Source organism: Gossypium arboreum, chromosome 13 (genome assembly GCF_025698485.1).
Source record: "Gossypium arboreum isolate Shixiya-1 chromosome 13, ASM2569848v2, whole genome shotgun sequence".
NCBI classification, from domain to species: domain Eukaryota; kingdom Viridiplantae; phylum Streptophyta; class Magnoliopsida; order Malvales; family Malvaceae; genus Gossypium; species Gossypium arboreum.
Genome location: NC_069082.1, coordinates 39,769,582 through 39,790,190, shown reverse-complemented (window position 1 = coordinate 39,790,190; position 20,609 = coordinate 39,769,582). Strand labels below are relative to the sequence as shown.

At 33.4% G+C, this 20,609-nt stretch overlaps 2 protein-coding genes, 1 long non-coding RNA gene and 1 pseudogene across 5 annotated transcripts; 2 read left to right on the top strand and 2 right to left on the bottom strand.

Annotated features, from left to right (window-relative positions):
• The first annotated feature begins 6,878 nt into the window (after nt 1-6,878).
• Nucleotides 6,879-7,640, top strand: LOC128286878 (uncharacterized). Its single transcript, XR_008277543.1, has 2 exons — nt 6,879-7,059; nt 7,179-7,640. It is a non-coding gene; the product is annotated as an uncharacterized LOC128286878 (long non-coding RNA).
• Nucleotides 7,641-10,401: 2,761 nt separating this feature from the next.
• On the bottom strand, nt 10,402-11,196 carry LOC108462431 (interactor of constitutive active ROPs 4-like). The gene has a single exon (XM_017762377.1). It carries the CDS (start codon nt 11,194-11,196, stop codon nt 10,402-10,404), a length of 795 nt encoding a protein of 264 aa, XP_017617866.1.
• A 1,879-nt stretch (nt 11,197-13,075) lies between these two features.
• Nucleotides 13,076-16,079, top strand: LOC108462432 (lysine-specific demethylase JMJ13-like; annotated as a pseudogene).
• On the bottom strand, nt 15,648-20,056 carry LOC108464143 (uncharacterized). Of its 3 annotated transcripts, XM_017764260.2 has the most exons (7): nt 19,577-20,054; nt 18,127-18,240; nt 17,844-18,005; nt 17,200-17,358; nt 16,966-17,082; nt 16,303-16,566; nt 15,648-16,171 (listed from the first exon to the last, which is right to left on the bottom strand). In XM_017764260.2, exons 2-7 carry the CDS (start codon nt 18,205-18,207, stop codon nt 16,037-16,039), a joined length of 918 nt encoding a protein of 305 aa, XP_017619749.1. In that variant the 5' UTR covers nt 18,208-18,240; nt 19,577-20,054; the 3' UTR covers nt 15,648-16,036. The 3 variants fall into 3 exon arrangements, with proteins under 3 accessions (XP_017619749.1, XP_017619747.1, XP_017619748.1); XM_017764258.2 differs by having other exon boundaries at nt 16,966-17,358; nt 19,577-20,056; XM_017764259.2 differs by having other exon boundaries at nt 15,648-16,225; nt 16,966-17,358; nt 19,577-20,055.
• Between the last annotated feature and the right edge of the window lie 553 nt (nt 20,057-20,609).

The following is a 20,609-nucleotide window of genomic DNA, read 5'->3' as shown; positions in this document are numbered from 1 at the left end:
GCAAATAAGCCAACAAGAATGAAATAGTTTCCCTATCACATGCATTCAATCAACAAGTTAGTCACAATAATAATGCACCATGTAATTTGTCTTAGATGAGCTCATCATTCATCATTTCATTTATATACATCATATTAATCTCGTTGAGTTTCTAAGAAATCTCGATGGATTATCCATTATCCGTCAAGGCATAAGAATGATCATTTCAAGTATGCACTCCCGCGAATCTCACATCTTACGGCGGGATTACCAGTCCAAGCTAAATCCCTCGCATCGTAAACTCATAAGGTGAAGTCGGGATTACCAGTCCAGGCTAAATTCCTTATAGCGACAAACACCCTTAATGAGTTCGGATCTGAATTACTAGTCCAGGCTAAATTCAGACCCTAATCGGATTACCCATTCGGGAAAAATCCACAATGCACACATATTCTTAGGGAGGCTCGATCACTTAAAGAACACTCGTCTGGGCTAGATCCTTTTTATATTTGAGATCAATGGATTACCCATCCGGGGTAAATCCTTTCTGCAACACATGCAGGATCTCAAGTCTCATGTAAGCCATGGTTTATCCATCAGATTTCATTTTTCAACCTCAACCAGGACATTTATCAACATGTCATTATTAAGGATGTATTTCATAGATTTTCATGCCATCATCAAATGCAATAACCATACATTCATAAATCATACAATTAAACATACTATGAGTTTACTTTAAGTTATTTGAACTTACCTGGTACTCGTCTCGGTATCGTGTTTCGGTTATTACGAAACTTTTCGTTTTCCTCGATCGACCTCCGAAATTTGTTCCTCGAGGTCTATAACAATAAAAATAAATGAATAACACCTCACATTGTACTTTTTGAGTCTAAATTTCACCCCGGCTCCAAATGACCATTTTGCCCTTAACCTTTCACATTTTTACGATTTAGTCCTTAGGCTCGTATAATGGAATGCATGCAATTTCTACATTACCCAAGCCTAGCCAAATGTTCTTTCCTCTTATAACAGCCCACATTTTTCTATTATTTCACATTTCTACCTCACATTTTACACCTTTTGCAAAAAGGTCCTTTTCAAGGTTGTTTCATGAAAATCACCTAGGAAAATATATTTAACACACATCCAACTTCCATATTCCTCCATAAACCATCAAAATACAAGTAAATCATGCATGGGTAAATTTATAAACATGATCCCTAGTGTGAAATATGGGTAGAAATAGAGAGAGTAAGCTACCCGGATTTTAAAAATACGAAGAACATTAAAAACGGGGCTTGAGAGCACTTACTATTGAGCTTGAAAATGTTGAAAACCTAGATATGGTGACTTTAGAATTTAAGCTAAAGAAGGAAGAAGAATGGTTGATTTTTGTCTTCTTTTTTTCCATTTTATTTCATTAAATTGCCAAATGACCAAAATGCCTTTATTTAAAATTTCATCCATACAAGCCCATTTTTGTCCAAAAACTTAGAAATTGGGAAAATTGCTCCTCAACACCTTCTAATTAATATTCTAAAGTAATTTTGTACAAATTTCTTCTAAAACCCAAGTGTTGCAATTTATTCAATTTGGTCCCTAATGTCTAATTGGACACCTTACTCAAAGAATTCCTTCATGAAACTTTAACACATGCATATTATCATATTCTAGACCTCATTATAATCATAAAATAAATATTCTGATGTTATATTTGTAGTCTCGAAACCATTATTCTAACTAGGCCTTATTTCAGGATGTTACAGTAATGCTTCTTTAAATGGGCTCGGGTGTGTACTGATGCAAAGTGGGAAAGTGATATGCTTCCCTGAAATTGAAACCACATGAACGTAATTATCTGACATATGATCTGGAATTAGCAGTTGTGATTTTTGTTTTGACAATATGGAGACACTATTTATACGGTAAAAAATGTTACATTTATACAGATCATAAAAGTCCCAAGTATCTTCTATCACAGAAAAAGTTGAATTTGAGGCAGCGTCGATGGATAGAACTTTTAAAAGATTATGATTGTGTTATTGATTATCATCCAAGTGAAGCTAATGTGGTAGCTGATGCATTGAGTAGGAAGGCAGCAAATGAATTGCGAGCGATGTTTGCACAGCTCAGTATTAATGATGATGAAGGTTTATTGGCTGAGTTAAGAATTAAACCAGTGATGTTTGAATGAATTAAGTCGCTTAATTAGAAGATGATAAGCTAATGAAGAAAAAAGAAATGGTTCAGAGTGACATAGTAGAGAATTTTAGTATTGATGAACATGATTGTTTGAGATACCAAGATCGGATTTGTATTCCAATCAATTTAGAGATTAAAGAATTAATTCTCTGAGAAGTACATGACGGTCCATTTGCTCTACACCCTAGAGGTACAAAGATGTATCGTGATTTTCGAGAATTGTACTGGTGGCCAAGGATGAAAAAAGATAGAGTTGAATATGTCAGTAAATGCTTGGTTTGTCAGCGGGTGAAAGCAAAGCATCAGGTTCCAACTGGTTTACTTTAGCCTATTAACATTCCTAAATGGAAATGGGACTGCATCACAATGGATTTTGTAACAGGGTTGCCATTGTCAGCAAGTAAGAAAAATACTATTTGGGTGATTGTTGATCGACTTACAAAGTTAGCTCATTTTATAACAGTCAGAACGGATTGCTCACTTCAGAAACTTACTGAAGTTTATATTCGGGAGATAGTATGATTACATGGTATTCTAGTGTCAATAATTTCTGATCGAGATCAATAGTTTACATCTAGATTTTAGAGGCAACTGCATGAATCTCTTGGTACTCAACTTAATTTTAGCACAGCATTCCATCCACAGACCGATGGACAATCAGAACGAGTTATTCAGATTTTAGAAGATATACTTCGAGCTTGTCTTACTGATTTTGAATCAGGTTGGGAATGTTATCTACTGTTAGCTGAATTTGTATATAATAATAGTTTTCAATCAAGTATTCAAATGGCACCATATGAAGCTTTATATGGTCGGAGATGTCGGTCACCAGTGTGTTGGACAGAATTGAATGGGAAGAAAATGATTGGGCCAGAATTAATTCAAGAAACAGAAGACACTGTTAAGAAGATTCAACAGAGATTAAAAGCAGCTTTTGACAGACAAAAGTCTTATGCTAATCTAAAACGTAGGGACATTGAATACTCAGTCAGGGATAAAGTGTTTCTCAAAGTTTCTCCTTGGAAGAAAGTATTAAGATTTGGCCAAAAAGGAAAGTTAAGTCCTCAGTTTATCGGGCCATATGAAGTTATAGAGAGAATTGAACTAGTTGCTTACCGATTGGCTTTACCTCCAGAATTACATAAAATTCATGATGTTTTTCATGTTTCCATGTTACGAAGGTATCGATCGGATCCATCTCATATTATCTCTACTGAAGACATTGAGATTAGACCAGATTTGTCATATGAAGAGGAACCAGTTCAAATACTAGCTCGAGAAGTGAAAGAAATAAGAAACAAATGGGTCCCTCTGGTAAAAGTACTGTGGAGAAGCCATAGTGTGGAAGAAGCAACATGGGAACCGGAGGAAACTATGAGATCACAGTATCCTCACTTATTTTCAGGTAAAATTTCGAGGACGAATTTTTTTTTTTAAAGCGGGAGAGAAATGTAACGACCTAAAATTCGTGGGCACTGGAAAAGTATATTATCAGGCCTTCGACGTAGTGAACCGGGTTTAAAAATAATTATTAGGAGTAATAATGAGTTTAGTGGTATGTGTAATTAAAATTTGATTAAGTGAATTTAGTTTAATTTGGAGTAATTAGTAAAAGGATTAAATTGAATAGAGTATAAAAGTTTAATTATAAAGTAGAGAAAAACAAGGGACTAAATTAATAAATAAACCATAGGAGTGGCAAGTGTAAGGTAATAATTAAATACAAGTGTGATAATGAAAATGAATACAAATGTAAATTAATAAATAATTTACTTAAATTATAAGTAAAATATATTATTATTATTATTATTATTATTATTATTATTATTATTATTATTATTATTATTATTATTAATGTTAAATAAATTAGAATAACACATGTATGGTGATGGTTATAAACATGTGCAATAAAATATGGAAACAAATGTAAAATATAAGTTGATATTTAAAAGATATTAATTAAAATAATAATTAATAAAGGTTAATAAAACATAAAAGAAACAAATTGAAAAAGGAAAGAAGAAAAGTTACAGAGAACTCACAAAATAGAAAGAAGAAATCGGGGAAAGAAAAGAAGAAAGGAAAAATAGGGATTTTGGGATTCCAAGTTAATTGGTAAGTTAATTTTAGTCTTTTTCTTTTAATTTTAATATTTTTAGAATCCTAGAGTGAAATACTCTTGGATTTGAGTTGAAATTTTGAAAGTTAATGATTTTTTTAGTAGGGTTTATGTTGAACAAATGATGGAATTGGGGGTTTATTTGATAGAAATTTTGATTGGAACTAATTAAATGATTAAATTGTAAACTATGTCATAAGTTTTATGTTATAGGGACTAAATTGATAGAAATTCGAAATTATGAAAATATGATGAAAGCTTGATAGTTAAATGTAAGTTTGGTAGGGAATTGAGTAACAAAAAGATATGAATTGAAGAAGAAAAATATATGAGTTTAGTTAGAATTAAATTAGAATTAATGTAAAAGTTTAAAATTTCAGCATTTAAATTGTGTTATGCTAATAATTGTGGAATTATTTTAATTTTTCGTAGCTAATATCGAGCCTGAAGCATCGGCCCAAAAAGGAAAATAAAAGATCATCGAGGATTAAATTCGAAGAAAATTCTGGTTTGTATTACTATAACTCAAGCTTTATAATTAATATGTGTTTAATTTAATATGTATGTGTGGTAAGTATTTTAAGGTAAGTATTTAATGAACTGATAAAATTTGTGATTGGGTATTAAAATTGAGATTGATACTGAACTGAATTATGGGATACTGAATATTATTTTGAATACCGAATTGAACTGTGAAATTACTGAATATTGTTACGTATACTGCATTGAATTGTAAAATTTCTGATGAAACGAATTATTGTATTACTGTGAAAAATTGATCGAAATAATAAATTATAATTAATATTGAATCGAAATGGTAATTGTACTGAAAAATGATTTGAATACCCTATTAATTAGTCGGACTAGTCGGATATAATTGGCATGCCATAGGATATGGAAGAGTACGGGTTTTTGCCAGCTTACTGATCAGGCACTTATGTGCTGACTACTACTACTATTATCGTTATTGTTACCGTAACCGATTCAACACTTTGTATGTTGAATACTATTATCATATCATATCGCTTGCTACATCGACATGCTTTAGGTACTGTGTACCGTTAAGGCACAATGTGCAATACTGGTGTGTTGGTTGGAATCAGTGTATCCGTCGAGTTCGAGTCAAGTTAATAGGGACAAATGAAATAAATTTACTGATAAAACTAAATTTGAATGATATGGCATATGTGAAAGGTGAGAATTGCACTAAAGAAATAAGAATGATATATATATTCAAATGATAACATAAAAAGATTGAATTGTTCATTAAGTGATGATAATTGTAATGTAAAACTATGTGTGTGATTTAATGTATTTAATTATAAATTGAATTATAGTGATACCACTGAGTATATACATACTCAACGTACGGTTGTTTCCGTGCGCAGGTTGTAGAAGTCAAGTACTGAACTAGCATCCAAAGCCAAACCCGACTTCAGCAAACTTTTGGTGATGCATATTTTCTTTTGGTAATGTGGCATGTATATAGGATGTGTATAAAGTTTATTATGTTTTGAATATAAATGGTTAAAAATGTTAGTATTACAAGTCTAAGAATTATAATGAAAGAAGTTTATCCATTTCAATTTAATTAGTACATTGATAAATTTAAATTGATATTATATTGATTGAGTTTGATTAGAAGGTATTTAGAATAAAAATGAGTATGTGAAATGAGTTGGTTGAAATGGTTATGTTTGAAATGGATACAATTTTAATTGCAGGGGGTTTTATATAAAAATAACAGAAATGCTGTTAAAATTTATAAATAAATAAAAAATTCTAGAGTATTTGAATGAGTCCCGTTTCACTTTTAATACATGTTTTAGACTTCGAGAGTTCATTGTAAGGACTTAGTTATTAAATTATACTATGAATGTTATTTTAATTGTGAATTATTCGTAAGTTGTTTAATATATCCAATAATGTCTCGTAATTCTGTTCTAGCGACGGTTCGAGGTTAGAGGATATTACATTATCTATGTCAAAATGTGGTCTACATGTTACATACTGACAAAGTCTTGGGTTCGTGAGATTATGAATTTGCAAGTTCTCAAGATTTTTAACTTCTTTAATGGAAACTCACAAGATGATACTTTTTAGTCTAGTAGCAAAATCAACCAAATGCTAAATGAACTTGCGAGCCGTAGGTCTACCAAATTTATTTTTTAACTTCAAATTTTCCACTTTCAAATTTAATTTGATAGTTATAATTTCAAGCTTGACTTAATTAAAATTTTATAGCTCGAACAATGGCTTTGACTTAACTTTGTCTGTTTTACTTGAAATATATTATATTTAAAAATAAAAATTATTACTCATTTTTAAGGGATAATGATAAAATTTACTCTTGTACTTTAATAAAGTCGGCTTCAATTTGTGGAATTTAATACTTGTATTTTTGTTCCGTCTATCAATATAGTACCTGGTGTTAAATTCTAACCTCACCTGACACGTGGCCCAATTTCACTTGCCATGTGCATTGTGTGTCAGGAAAAAAGTTCATCCAATCAAAGCAGGGGACTTTGAAATAATTATTCCCTTTCATATCTCAATAAAAATAAAATTTAACAATAAAACTGCTTTCTGAAATTCCTCTAGCCTTCCTCGTCAAAAAAATACCGAAATCCCAAACCCCAACTTCTCTAAAACCAATTTCATAAAAATTTCTCTCAAAACTTGTTACTTGCGGGGAACACTAAATCCTTACACTCTTCTATCAATGTCTTCTTCATGAGTGGAATTCCACTGTTTTGGTTAGATATTTGGTCTTCAACTTAGCTTGAATAAATACCTAGTTTCCCCCTTAATAATTCCCATCAAAATCACCTTTTTTCATTTTTTTTTTATTTGACTTTAAGTATTATTATGACAGCATGTTGCTTTGATTTCCCTTGAGTTCCAACAGCATGTTGCGGGCGAGGAGATTGCTGCAAAGTTATAAAATAAAGAGAATGGATGCAAATATCCTTCACAAGAACCAAGAAAGCTCTCTGGGCTCAAGAATCGCAGGAAATTGCATACAGATTTCGTCTTTTCAAGGAGCCACTGATTTTTGTGCTGCAAGAAAGTCTAAGTTTTACCTCTGATTTTAAGGATAAAAGGAATTTGAAAAGTTTAGAAATCTATCTAAAAGTTACGTTCGGGTTTAAGGAAAGATTTTGTGTATGATTTTTGAAAGATATTTCTGGATTTTTTTTTTTTTGCAAAGATTAAAATAGAAGAAATTATGGTTGAATGTTTTTTGCAAATATTGAAATAGAATTTTTGGTTTTTCTCTTTGTTGTTTAAAGATAAACTTGAAGAACAAGAAAGAAAAAAAAGGGAAAAAAACGGAGGAAGAGGAAAGCAAATAAAATCTCACCTTCTGTACAATTGATAAAACAAACAAGTAATTAAAAATGAAAAAAAGAAAGAGATTGTACAGTATTCGGTTGCTTAATTTTTTTTTCCTAACAAATAGTGCCACGTGGCATCATATGATGTAGCACGTGTTAAGTGATGTCAGAATTTAACACCCATATTGATAAACTGAACAAAATTACAGGTGCAAGATTGGACAAATTGAAAGTATACAATTTTGTTAAAGTATAGGGCAAAACTTGCTATTATCCCTTTTTCTGATTTATATTTTAGCAAATGGAATAAATACCCAGACATTTTAGAATGTTTTTCGCTTGTCGAATCCCTCATATTATTAGTTTTCGATTGGATGGATTTAAGCGAGTCAAAGTAAATAGATTATTAAAAAAATTTAAAAATAAAATAATATTGAAAAGAATTATAAAAGTTAGTTTAGACTGTTGTTTAAGTTTAATTTATATTTCTTATTGAATCGATATTTCCATCAAATTTCCCATCCAATCATCAAAAGAATGGTTTCATTGTGTTTTCTGCTGTTGATCCTATCCCAATGGGTAGTTCTTCTGGTTGAGACGTTGGGAGACTCTTAGCGATGTTGACCATGCCCTTAATCTATATGTTTTCTGCATTTCACTCTCGTCTTGTGGTAGTAAAGACCTACTTTTCAAAATAATAATAATTATTATTATTATAATTTAGCCTCACATTTAGAAAGCATGTTTTTATTTTCAACAAAAAAAAACATATTTTTATTAATTGTAATTTAGGTTTTTGCCCCAAAAATTACAATCAGGTTTAATATTTGTTACTTAAATTTGATATTTCTTTTAATGTGACACTCAGGTTATTTTTGGACTAATGTATACGTACTTGATAAAAGTTATGCATTGCAATAGTGTTAATTTTTAATATTTAATTTAGGATTTTATTTGACAAATTAACACATAATTAAACAAATACACAATTAACACTAAATATATTATATTTACAAAATTATGAAAAATCTAAATTTAATAATATTAGCAATTAACTTTCATTAAATCTACCTTGAAACATGAATTAATTAAACACTAAAAATTAATATTTTTTCCCTCGAATACTAAAATTTATAACTTTTGTCAAACACATGTATCATATTGGACAAGAAAATTACATAGATATCAAATTAGAAAAATGTATCAAAATTGGATATATAATTAACATTAAACCTAGTGTTTGAATATGAAATAGCGAAATATGTTGAATTTTAGGTTTAACTTTAGAAATTTTATTAAAAATTCCATCTAATCATATAATCAAACTATTAACATCGAAAATTAATTTCAAAGGGAACAGACACAAATAAATAAAAACTACTGGTTCCTCGTCGTCAAGAAAATAAATTAGATTCCAATCAATGAATGGTTACCACGTCTCCTTCCAATGATTTTTGTAAAGTTGTTTCACGAAGGCGGTTAAAGCAGTTTTATAAAACAAATTGATTGACAGACCGCAAAACACATATTTGACTGTTTGGCCACTCTCTTCGGAATTTCTCTCTTTGTTTCTTGCAAATTTTCTCGAGAAAAATATTTCCTTTCTCTTTGCTGGGAAAAAAAGGCATCGCATATTTTCCTGGTTTGTATTCCTTTTTCTTGGGTTTGTTTGGTTGCCAAGAAACTTTAAGTCAACCTCAATTTGTTTTCTAGTTTCTATCCCATCCATGCACACACCTGTTATTACGACCTTACTTTGAAAAGTTGCAACTGTTTGGTTCAAAAGAAACTGGAAAAATATTTCCTACGATGTTTTGGGCTCTTTACAAAGTTAGAAAACAATGCTCTTCTCGTCTATTATAATGTGGGGTCATTTACTAACCCACCAACAAGTTTAGGGTTTCTCCTTTCCTTTTGCATATTTTTGTGACCCACCAAAAAATTCCTCTCTCTCTCTATCTCTAGTCTTATTATATACGTTTTTTCTTTTGAGGTTTGTTTGGTTACTAAAAAATTTAATTGGGTAGGTGGGGAGTGAAAGTAAGAGAGATTATCGTAGGGAGTTTAATATTAGGAAAAAAAGGAGATGAGTTTAAATAGGGTTGATTCATGTGAAAGAACAAAGCGAGGGAAGAGTGTCGAAACAAACCTCTCTTCCAACCATAGGATTATTGAAAAATACAAGTTGAGTAAGGATTGTTGGGTTTTTGAACAATTTACCCGGAGGAAGTATGAGGCTCAGTCAAGAATTTGAGCAACAACGTAATAAATCCGGATAAAGAATGACAAAAGCTTGAAATTCAAGTTTAGAGGTTTTTTGAGCAAATGAACAGAATTTGACTTGAACTATGAAAGCAAAAATTGAGAGAGTATTTTTTTTTGAATGATTTCTATTGAAATTCATTAATCAAAAAGATGGAATAATGTCAATACATATACTAGTCATAAGCTGGTCAGCTTTGACAGGTTTCACTTACTATTTTTAGGCTTCATTGCAACTTTCACAACTTGCACATTGCAATTTTCACAACTTGCACAACTTGCACATTACAACTTGCAAATCACAACTTGCACAATTAGGTAAGTTGATCTATCAATCTTATCAGCACCGAATGCATTAAATACATTACCTACTTAGTTCTAATTTAACTAAGTTACAAAATATTACTTAAAGTAACAAAATGAAACTGAAATTGAACAGTAGCATCAACTTCAATAGCTGCATGTACTTTATTCGGAAATACTACTGTAACTTGATCTTCATAATTCATCCACGTAACTTGGACTGCATGGGCTGCTCCTTGGCTGTTCATGTGTTGCATGCATGCTAATTTCAACACTCCTCCTTGGCTTGCATGCTGCATAGTCCCATTTCACTCCAATGACCTTTCTGTTTGTTGGTCTCTCAACTAGCTGCCAGGTCTGATTATTCTCAATCATACTAATTTCTTCAGCCATTGCCTGTTTCCAGCCTTGTTGAGCTTCAAGCTCTTCAAAACAGCTTGGTTCAACTGTTGCAACTTGAGCTCTTTCATAAATCTCAGCCAATGGTCTTGTGCTTCTGACTGGTTCATTATCAATGTCCATTTCAGTTCCATTTTGATCAGCTTCAGTCTGATTTGTGACAAAATCTTCATCTCTGATGCTACAATTGGATTTCTTAGAATCTCGAGTTCTTTTCGGAGAAACCTTCTCATTGACTTCAACAGTTTCTCGAGCTTTAGGCTTCTTGGTCTTATTTTCTAGCTCTTGTTGTGCTTCTTTCTTTGTAGCTTCTACTGAAGCCAAATGGTCTTTGAGATTCTTCAGCTCTTCTTGTGCTTGCCCTAGTTGAGATTCTAAATCTGCAATACAAGTGCCAAGCTTCTTTTGGTTTAATGGATCAGATTGTGGAGCACCTCTTGGTGAACGACGATCTTCAAGCTTCAGACTACTACAATCAGTAATAGGTCGATGATGCAAAGGTTTTGAATCATAACTCGATAGCCTAACCTGATGCGTCCCTCGAGGAGATTGCCTTTGTGGCATGTCCACAAAAAAGCTTTTGTCAGCCATGGTTACTGACATGACCTTGGATCTATTTGAATCACTAATCATGCATTTTTTGCCTTTGAATACTATTGAATATCCTTTTTCAAGCAGCTAAGCAATGCTAAGCAAGTTTCTATCAATATCAAGCACAAACAAGACATTTGTAACAAGTTTGGTACCTGTAAGAGTGTCTATCAGCACATCTCCTTTCTCAGCTTTGATGAAGTGTCCATTTCCAACCTTTACCCTTGTTTTGAAGCTTTTGTTAATTGACTTAAAAATTCCCGCATCAGGGGTCATGTGGTTTGTGCAACCACTGTCTATCAGTCATCCTTCTTTGGCTTTTCTTTTGGTAGATGAGCAAGAGACAGCAAAAACTCATTCTTCTTGATCACTTTCTTCTTCTGCCACTTGAGCTTCAGTTCTTGGCTGCTAAGGTTGGTTTTGTCTTTGCTTGCCTTTATTTCTGCAGACTTTATCAGCATGGCCCATATTTTTGCAGAATTTGCACTGCACATCAGGCCTGAACCAACATACTTCACTCGGATGACTTAGCCTTCTGCAGTGTGGGCAAGGTGGATATCTTCTTGCACCATTACTTTAGGCTCATTTGACCAGGTTTTCTTCCCCTTATATATAGAGAAGTTTGAGGCTGGTCTGCTTTTGGCTTGGAAGGCACCTTCTTGATGCTCCTCCAGTCTACTGGCTTTCCTTTGCTCTTGAGCATAAAGGACATTGATCAACTCTGTTAATGAGATGTTGGTCATATCTCTTGAGTCTTCAAGGGACGATACCTTTACCTCATACCTTTCAGGTAAGGTTGAGATCACCTTCTCCACAATTCTTATTTCACTAGACTATTCTCCAAGTAGCCTTATGCTGTTTACTACAGCTATGATTCTGTCTGAGTATTGCTTCACTGTTTCTTCTTCCTTCATCTTCAAGTTTTTAAAGTCCCTTCTTAAATTCAGTACCTGTTGCTGCCTTGTTCTTTTAGTCCCTTGGAACTCCTCCTTTAACTTACCCTAGGCCTGCTTTGGTGATTCACAAGCCATGATTCTTGTGAAAATCACATCAGACACACTGTTCTGGATGTAAGACATGGCTTTGTACCTTTTGGTCTTTTATCAGAATGCTGTCTTATCTGAGCCACTGTTGGGTTAGCTCTAAGAGGTGCTGGTTCAACATCTGAGTTGACAACCTCCCACAAATCGAATGCCTGCAAGTAAGTTTTCATTTTCACTACCCAAATGTGGTAGCCCTCTCTATTGAAGACGGGTGGTGCAGCTGGTGAAAAACCTGAGGAAGACATGGTTTTAAGGATTAAAATATGACAGGTCCACTAAGAATATGGCTCTAGATACCAATTGTTGGGTTTTTGAACAATTTATCCGGATGAAGTATGAAGCTTAGTCAAGAACTTGAGCAACAACGTAATAAATCCAGATAAAGAATGACAAAAGCTTGAAATTCAAGCCTGGAGGTTTTTTAAGCAAACGAACAGAATTTGACTTGAACTATGAAAGCAAAAATTGAGAGATTTTTTTTTTGAATGATTTCTATTGAAATTCATTGATAAAAAAGATGGCATAATACCAATACATATACCAGTCATAAGCTGGTCAGCTTTGACAAGTTTCACTTACTATTTTTAGGCTTCATTGCAACTTGCAAATCACAACTTGCACAATTTGGTAAGCTGATCTATCAATCTTATCAGCACTGAATGCATTAAATACATTACCTACTTAGTTCTAATTTAACTAAGTTACAAAATATTACTTAAAGTAACAAATTGAAACTGAAATTTAACAGTAGAATCAACTTTAATAGCTGCATGTACTTCATCCAGAAATACTAAAGTTGCTTGATCTTCATATTTCATCCACATAACTTGGACTGCATGGACTGCTCATTGGCTGTTCATGTGTTGCATGCATGCCAATTTAACAAGCTCTTATGGGTTGATCAAATTCCTCAATGTCCCGTCTTTCGTCCATCAATCGAGGAGTTCAAAGGCCCATTTGTCTTTCACCACACCATCGCTCCACAAGCTTCCAAATACGGTATATATAATTTCTACTTCATTCTACATTGTTGTTATTTTGAGACTTTGTTACTTGAAAACTGGGGAACTTGCAATATGTTATACAGGAATGTGCAAGATTGTATCCCCATGGAATGCTTCAGTTCTAGCTTCTGATGTACTAATGAATGAGCAAAGAGGGTTTGAATTTAAAGCTTACATTCAACATTTGCGGCTTCATGAATAGAATGTGAGTGACATGCCAAACTTCCTCATCACTTAAAGGTAACCTATTTTTTGCACTATCCATAAAATGTCCTATTTGATAAGTTAAGAAATTCATTTTAATACTTGTATATATGTCAGCACATATAACTACCAAAGTTTTGAGAAGATGGCGAATGAGGCATTTGCTAAAAGATTTGGTGCTGATGAGACTACTAATACTATCGCTCTCTCTCCTGTTTATTTGATAAAGCAATATTTGGGGTGAAATGGCTTGTGGAACTGCAACAGTCGAGTATGGTGTCAATATTGATGGCTCTGCCTTTTCTTCTCATCCCAATGATCTGCTTGGCCAAAGCAATGGCAATTTGAATGTTTTCTTTTTTAGCCCAACCCCCATCACGTTTTTAACTTTATTATGTATCTAACTCATCTCTCAAATCCTTCTTTTTATTTTCTTCTCAAATCCCAGACTTTCCCTCAGTTGCTCGGCTGCAGTTTTCGGCTACTAGATTATCAAATACCGGTACGACTTATCATACTTTCACCTGAATCTGTCTTTAATTTCTAATAAAAATGCTAATTCATTATATCTTAATTTACTTCCAACTCAGGGAATAACGTTTCCCATGCTATACATTGGCATGCTATTTATACATTTGCATGGCATGTTGAAGATCACTTTTTATACAGGTAAACTTACACCTTAATTCCATTTTTTTTTTGTGTTATCCTTTTTATGCTGGTCTCTCTTAATATATGATATATGTACTTTTGGTTCCCAGCATCAACTATCATCATTCTGGTGCACCCAAGACTTGGTATGGTGTTCCTGGTCGTGCAGCTTCTCAGTTAGACAAGGTAGCTCGGGATTATGTTTATGACCCCGACATCTTGTCGCATATTGGCAAAGCCGGTGCTTCTGCACTACTAGCAGAGAAAACAAAAATGTTTCCTCCAAACATTTTGTTGCAACATAATGTTCCTGTGCACAAGGCTATGCAGATGGCAGGAGAGTATGTTATCACCTTACCTAGAGCACACCATGCCGGATTCAGTCAAGGTATTCGAATCCTATACATTTTCAATTAAAGGTGGCCGCATGAACCTTGTTCGATCGATATCTTTTGTCCTTTTCCATTTGAAAATGATGTAAAGACTCTTTCTCTTGTATAGGCTTCAATTGCGATGAGGCAGTAAATTTCGCGTTTGGGGACTGGTTTCCATGGGGAGCAGTGGCAGGCCTAGTTTATGCACATATTTGCCGGATGGTGATCCTTCCCTATGAGGAACTCCTTTGCAAAGAAGCAATTATTTTATCCAAATCTTCAAATTATGGAATTACAGAAACAACCTCTGAATCCTGTGTTAGGAGTTCATTTGTAACACATATTGAATCTCTTAACATTGTTCTTTGGCGCTTGCATAATTTAGAACCATCAATTACATATTCAGCCATTTCTCAAGGAACTATTATTTGTCAACTCTGCAAACGAGATTGCTACTTGACCTTCCTTGAATGCAATAGATGCTTCTATCATACATGTATTTTTCATGGTAAGTAGTTTCTGAAAGCGCAAAAAGAATTTTCAAGTTGTTTGATCCCTGGGATAATAAACTAATTGGTTTCTTTTTTCTGCTTCATGCATACAGTGGTTATTCACTTCATTGCTCATGTTCGGGAAGCTAATTGTTTTTATACAAGAGGACATGTGGAAAATGGTGGATGCATATCAAGTATTCGGAGAAGGTTCAGAGAATGGAATTGAATAAGAATTATGCTTGTATCCATTGTCAAATATATCCTCTTGGATTAAACACGGAATGACTCGATTTCATCGCAAGGTAAAAATTTATGTTTTTATTCCCTTACTATTTCTGCATTTCTTTCATATTGTTAATGGAATTGGGTCAATGAGCGACAGTCGAACCATCATCGTGAAGACAGTGCCAAAAGTGGAGTCAAAAGTAGCCAAGAAGAATCATAATAAGAGAGCCTACCATGAAACAATCCTATCATATCCATCATTTAATGAGGGCAACGGCAAGCGACGTGTAAGCAAATGCAAATGACGACGGCTTGTTTTTTGCTAACATAGGGCATTTTTTACAACAGGCTAACTACAGGGATTTTGTTTCTTTTTTATTCAACCTCTGCATAAAGGGTCGATTTTGTTACACAACTACTAATAAAAGATGGTACCAATTCTGTCATCTCAGTAAATTTACTCCTGTTAAAAACTGAGCAAGAAAATGTGATCTATTTTTATGTCCAAAAGTATTGCATGTGATTCTATCATATCTAAATGAAGCCACGTGAGCAGAAAGAAGAGAGAAACAAAGACAGAAATGATATCCTACCACCAATTGTAAGTCCTCCTCGGTTCATCATTGCCTAAATTGCTGAATCTTGATGCAGAGAATCTATGAATTCTTTGGTTTTGACGATTGAGAACCTAATATATGACCAATTGTAACGTCCCTGATTAGATGGTGTCGAGGGAGAATTCCAATGGTTCCTTGTGGACTTCCTATAGGAGATAATCACCAGGATCCTCTGCAATCCAACCACCTCTTTTCTTTTCTTTTCGTGGTGTATTGAAGCCTTTTTCTTCAAACTGGATTTTTTCTCCTTTTGCAGCGGCTCTTGCCATTATCATGAGGTACAGACTTGTATCCCAAGAGATCTTTATTTTCTAAACGAGATCTTAGATTTGGAGTAGATGACTCACGATTTCTTTTACCAACCTGTTTTGCAATGACATAGTGTTTGTTGATAATATATCAAGCGGAACTATTGTTCTGCATATTAAAAAGAGTAAATAAATAAACAATGGGATGACAATTGATTCTGAGAACTACAATAGACTGAAATTTACCATAGCAGAACTGCATTCATGAATAGAGTGTTCTCCTTCTCCACACTTGTAGCATAAGCTAGATGCTGCACCAGTGGTGCATTGTCGTGCAAAGTGTCCTCCTCCACACTTGTAGTATAAACTAGATGATGCAGTACCAGTAGTGCATTCATGTGCAAAGTGCCCTCCTTCACCACACTTGTAGCACAAGCTAGGTGACCGATTGTCAGTGGTTTCCTTAGTTTCTCCAAGTGACCCACCATATGACTGCATAAAAATGCTATTCTGCACCAAAATGCTCATCGATGATGTTAGCAAATAGGTAAATTTCAAAGTAATACTCAATCCAACTAGATTGTGAAGAGAAACGGATTCGTATGAATGAACAGAGGTAAAAGAGATTTTTAAACCTTTTGGAAACTAAAAGGAATCACATGAACACTGAACCAAATCGTTGAAAAAAAAATTGGAAATGATGAATAACTGAACAAATGAAGCAATAGATCAGATATTATTTCTTTTTTTTAGAAAAAAGGACAACAGGAAAATATCAGAGGACATTAAGAATCAAACACCACAATGCTGAAAATAAGTTCACTGACATAAAACAACCTTTCCTGCTACCGAACCGATACGTCCTATTAATTCTAATAATAAAATATGAGCATATCGTGTGAAACTCACCAAACCAGTATGACCAAGTTGGCCACATCTGTAACAAGAAACTTCCCTTGGACTGGTATCAACAAAGTTAATACAACATATATGGCCAAAACTCTTGCAGATATAACACTGTATTTCCTGATTTGGGAGGAAAAACATAAGTAATACAGTTAAGAGAACAAAAACCATAAAAGAGCTTAAAGCAAAAGCAATGGAAAAGACAATAATTAAGAATACTAGGGAACATGAAGAAACCTTGATATCATCCTGAGAATAGTCATTCCTGCATGAAAACATGTCATACCCAGAAACTCCACATCTTAAACAAATATTACCAGGGTTAGAGCTACTCTTGTATTTGTCTGGACAACCTTTGACGTGGTGGTGACCACATTTTTTGCAGATGAAGCAATTCTATAAAGAAATTAAAGTTACAAGCATGTAAAAAAAAAATAACAGAAGTTAAAATTTTTCTAAATATGCTATTAACAATCACTAGTAGGATTACTTTCCAACTTCTATGTGAAAGTGAAATAAATAGAGGAAAACCACAAATATGTAATAGGTAAATGACATGTCTGTTTATCATTAGAATTAAAGCCTACCTGACACCAAGAGAGACTTATCAATCCTCTCAAACACCAAAAGGTATTATCATTATATCAACAGTGGTTCAAGAATCTATTTAGACAAAGGCAACAAAAATTACTTTCAAATAAGTAATAAAGATGCATGGCTAACCCTTTTTCAGTATGGTAACTTTTAATAGATGCATTTGCCTCCTATGAGAAAAAAGCCTACCCACTTCCAACCCCGAAAAGGGCACAGAACAATTCAAAAAAGTCATTGACTTCAAGACAAGAAAGCCATTTAGTTTTGCATCAGTGCTTGTTTCATACCTTTGAGCACTGTCTAGCACCATGATCCAAACTCCCACACACAAAGCATGGTTTCTTCCACGTCGAAGCGGATTTACAGTTCACTGCTATATGCCCTTCTTCACCACAATTATAGCATGTTTCCCAACCACCGTCTGGAGGATGAAAGTACCTCGAACCCCACTGATAGAATAAATATCAAAGACGTAATAAAAACCATGCCATTATAGTTTTCTTCTAAACCACAGTTCAAAACAAAACTTGCAAGAAGCTTTCAGAACGCAAGATTGTCAGATATGTCTACAGTATTTGGGTCAAGAGATTCGATAGCTTCTGTTGCCTTAGCCATCATAGCCTCCTCAACTTTCTGAACTTTCTCTATCATCTCAGCTTTTTCTCCATTCTCTGTAATGGTGATCTGGTGCAATAACCAAAAAAAAAAAAAAAAAAAATTCTCATAAGTTGCAGATTTCAAATTAAACAATACCCATACTACATGCTGCAAGACTGAATCCATTTCAACAAGAACAACACATAATCAGCTCTAATGAAAACTATTACAGCAATGAAAGTAGTGTCAATAGCTAATAAGCCAAGCCAATTTTACCAACCAAACTTCGTACCAACATACCAAAGTAGCATTTTGGAATTATAAAGTTCAACAAAATTATGATTCTTTTTCCACGAGTTAGTCAGAATATTAAACAATTATGCCCTCAACTACCTACGATAGTATTAATATGGTGCCCTATATTAATGGTGAATGGTCTCCAAGAAGGTAAGATCTCTCCCTCTCTCTACTCTTCTTTCATTCTCTCGTTTTACTTGATATCTCTACCATCTATCAGATATTGACTTGACTGTTGGAAAGAGCATTGGAGCACCAATGCCAGCGCCCTTGACCTTGTCTTGCAGGTCCTTCAACATGAATTTCCACAAAATATTTGGACATCACCCCCCAAAGAAAAAAAGGAAAAGATGTAATAGCAGGCATTCTATCAAAAACAATAAAAAACTTAAAAAAAACAAAAAGCCAGTTTCTACTAGAAGTTTGCAGGAAAGAAGGGATAAATAATAAAATTATACATGAACTTTGATTCAATATGCAATGTGAACCTGAACTTTGATTTTGTTTAATGGGATACTTGAAATCATTTTACTTTGCTTATATCTGTTTTCCTAAATGTGCATGATTAGATCATAATCAAAGTTTAAAATTAAAGTTTGATGTGTGCAATTGCATAAAATCAAAGTTCACATGTTACCTTGCAAATTGGATCAAAATTTATGTGCGATTTTGAGATTTATCCAAAAGAAAAAAGTCAAGTTTTATTGTGAAAGAATGCCCTGAACTATGAACCAAAGAAGGAGACAAAAAGAAAAGACTTATTAATCTAGCAAACAGAAAACAATATACGCAATAGCATTAGTACAACGATTCATTTAATATCATACTTTTGAACAAAGAACGGAATGGGAGCAGCTGGATTCAAAACGTCATAGCAAAGCCAACAATGATGACCCCTCACAGTCTAAGTTGCAAGTTGAAACTGTTATCATAAGCCATCTTAATTACGAATCTAATTCATATCATCTCGAAGTATATGATAAGTTCAACAAAATTACGATTCTTTAGCTCCATCATCTCATCAACTATTTGCAGTAAGAATTTTTCTTTCAAATTAATTTCAGCTACTAATTTTACAAGCAGGACACTCGATTAAAAATTAGAAATAAGATAACAAAATTTTAACCTTTTCAATTTTCGTTTTCTTCTGTTTCCTTTTAACAATCTTCTTACTTTCCAAATCCAAAGCCGCCTCTTCGCCGCCACTGGTACCAGCTACAATGGATCCCCCATGAGAAGACGAGGACGCCAAATCTACAGCAGAGACGACGCCTCGATCGACTGAAACGGAATCGATTCCTTGAATTTAACATCGCCGCTTTCACTAACAGTGCCTTCTCAACAATCTTCAAGCTTAGGTCTTGTTTGGCTTCCTCGTTGTCTCTCCTGCTTAAAACCATCAATGATTATGAATCTAATGGTCCCGAATCCCGAGTCGTGCTCTTCCATCTCAAGTTTGGCGTTTCTGCCATATCTCTGTTTGTCATGACAATTATTAGGGAATGCAAAACAATTAAAATTATTGGTTACTCGCAGGTAAAAGTACACAGAACATAGTATACTAAAACTGGATTACACTTTTCCTTAATTAACCTATTTTAGATAAGATGAGTGAACAAAACAATTTCTTAATTAAAATTATAAAATTTAATAATAAATTTAATCTTTAATTATTACATATTTATTTAATTTAATTTTAAATTTTTATTAAAAATAAAATGAATTCTTTTTCATATTCATAAAATTAAAAGATATAAAACCTTAATAATAAATTTTAAAAATTAATTAAACTCTTTTCAAAATTTAAAATTACTTAAAACTCATAAAATTTTGAGCAAATAGATGGTATATATATTGATTTTGTTGATATGCAAATGGGCGCACATGTTATAAAGATTAGAACAAGGTCTAATCGGCAACAGTGCTTGAATGGAATTTGTATGATCAAAATTGACTAGGACTTTGAAAGAAAAAAAAAAAAAAAGCTAAGAGTTGCCGGAGTGAGTTTTTCTGAGAAATAAATTTTATTCTAAAATTAAATTCTTGCCATGAAAAAATGAAAGGAAACAACAAACTAAAAAGAAAATATTATTACAAAAAAGTAATACAATAGAAGATAAATAAGAGAACTTCTTATTTCATTTATTGTGCATCTCTAT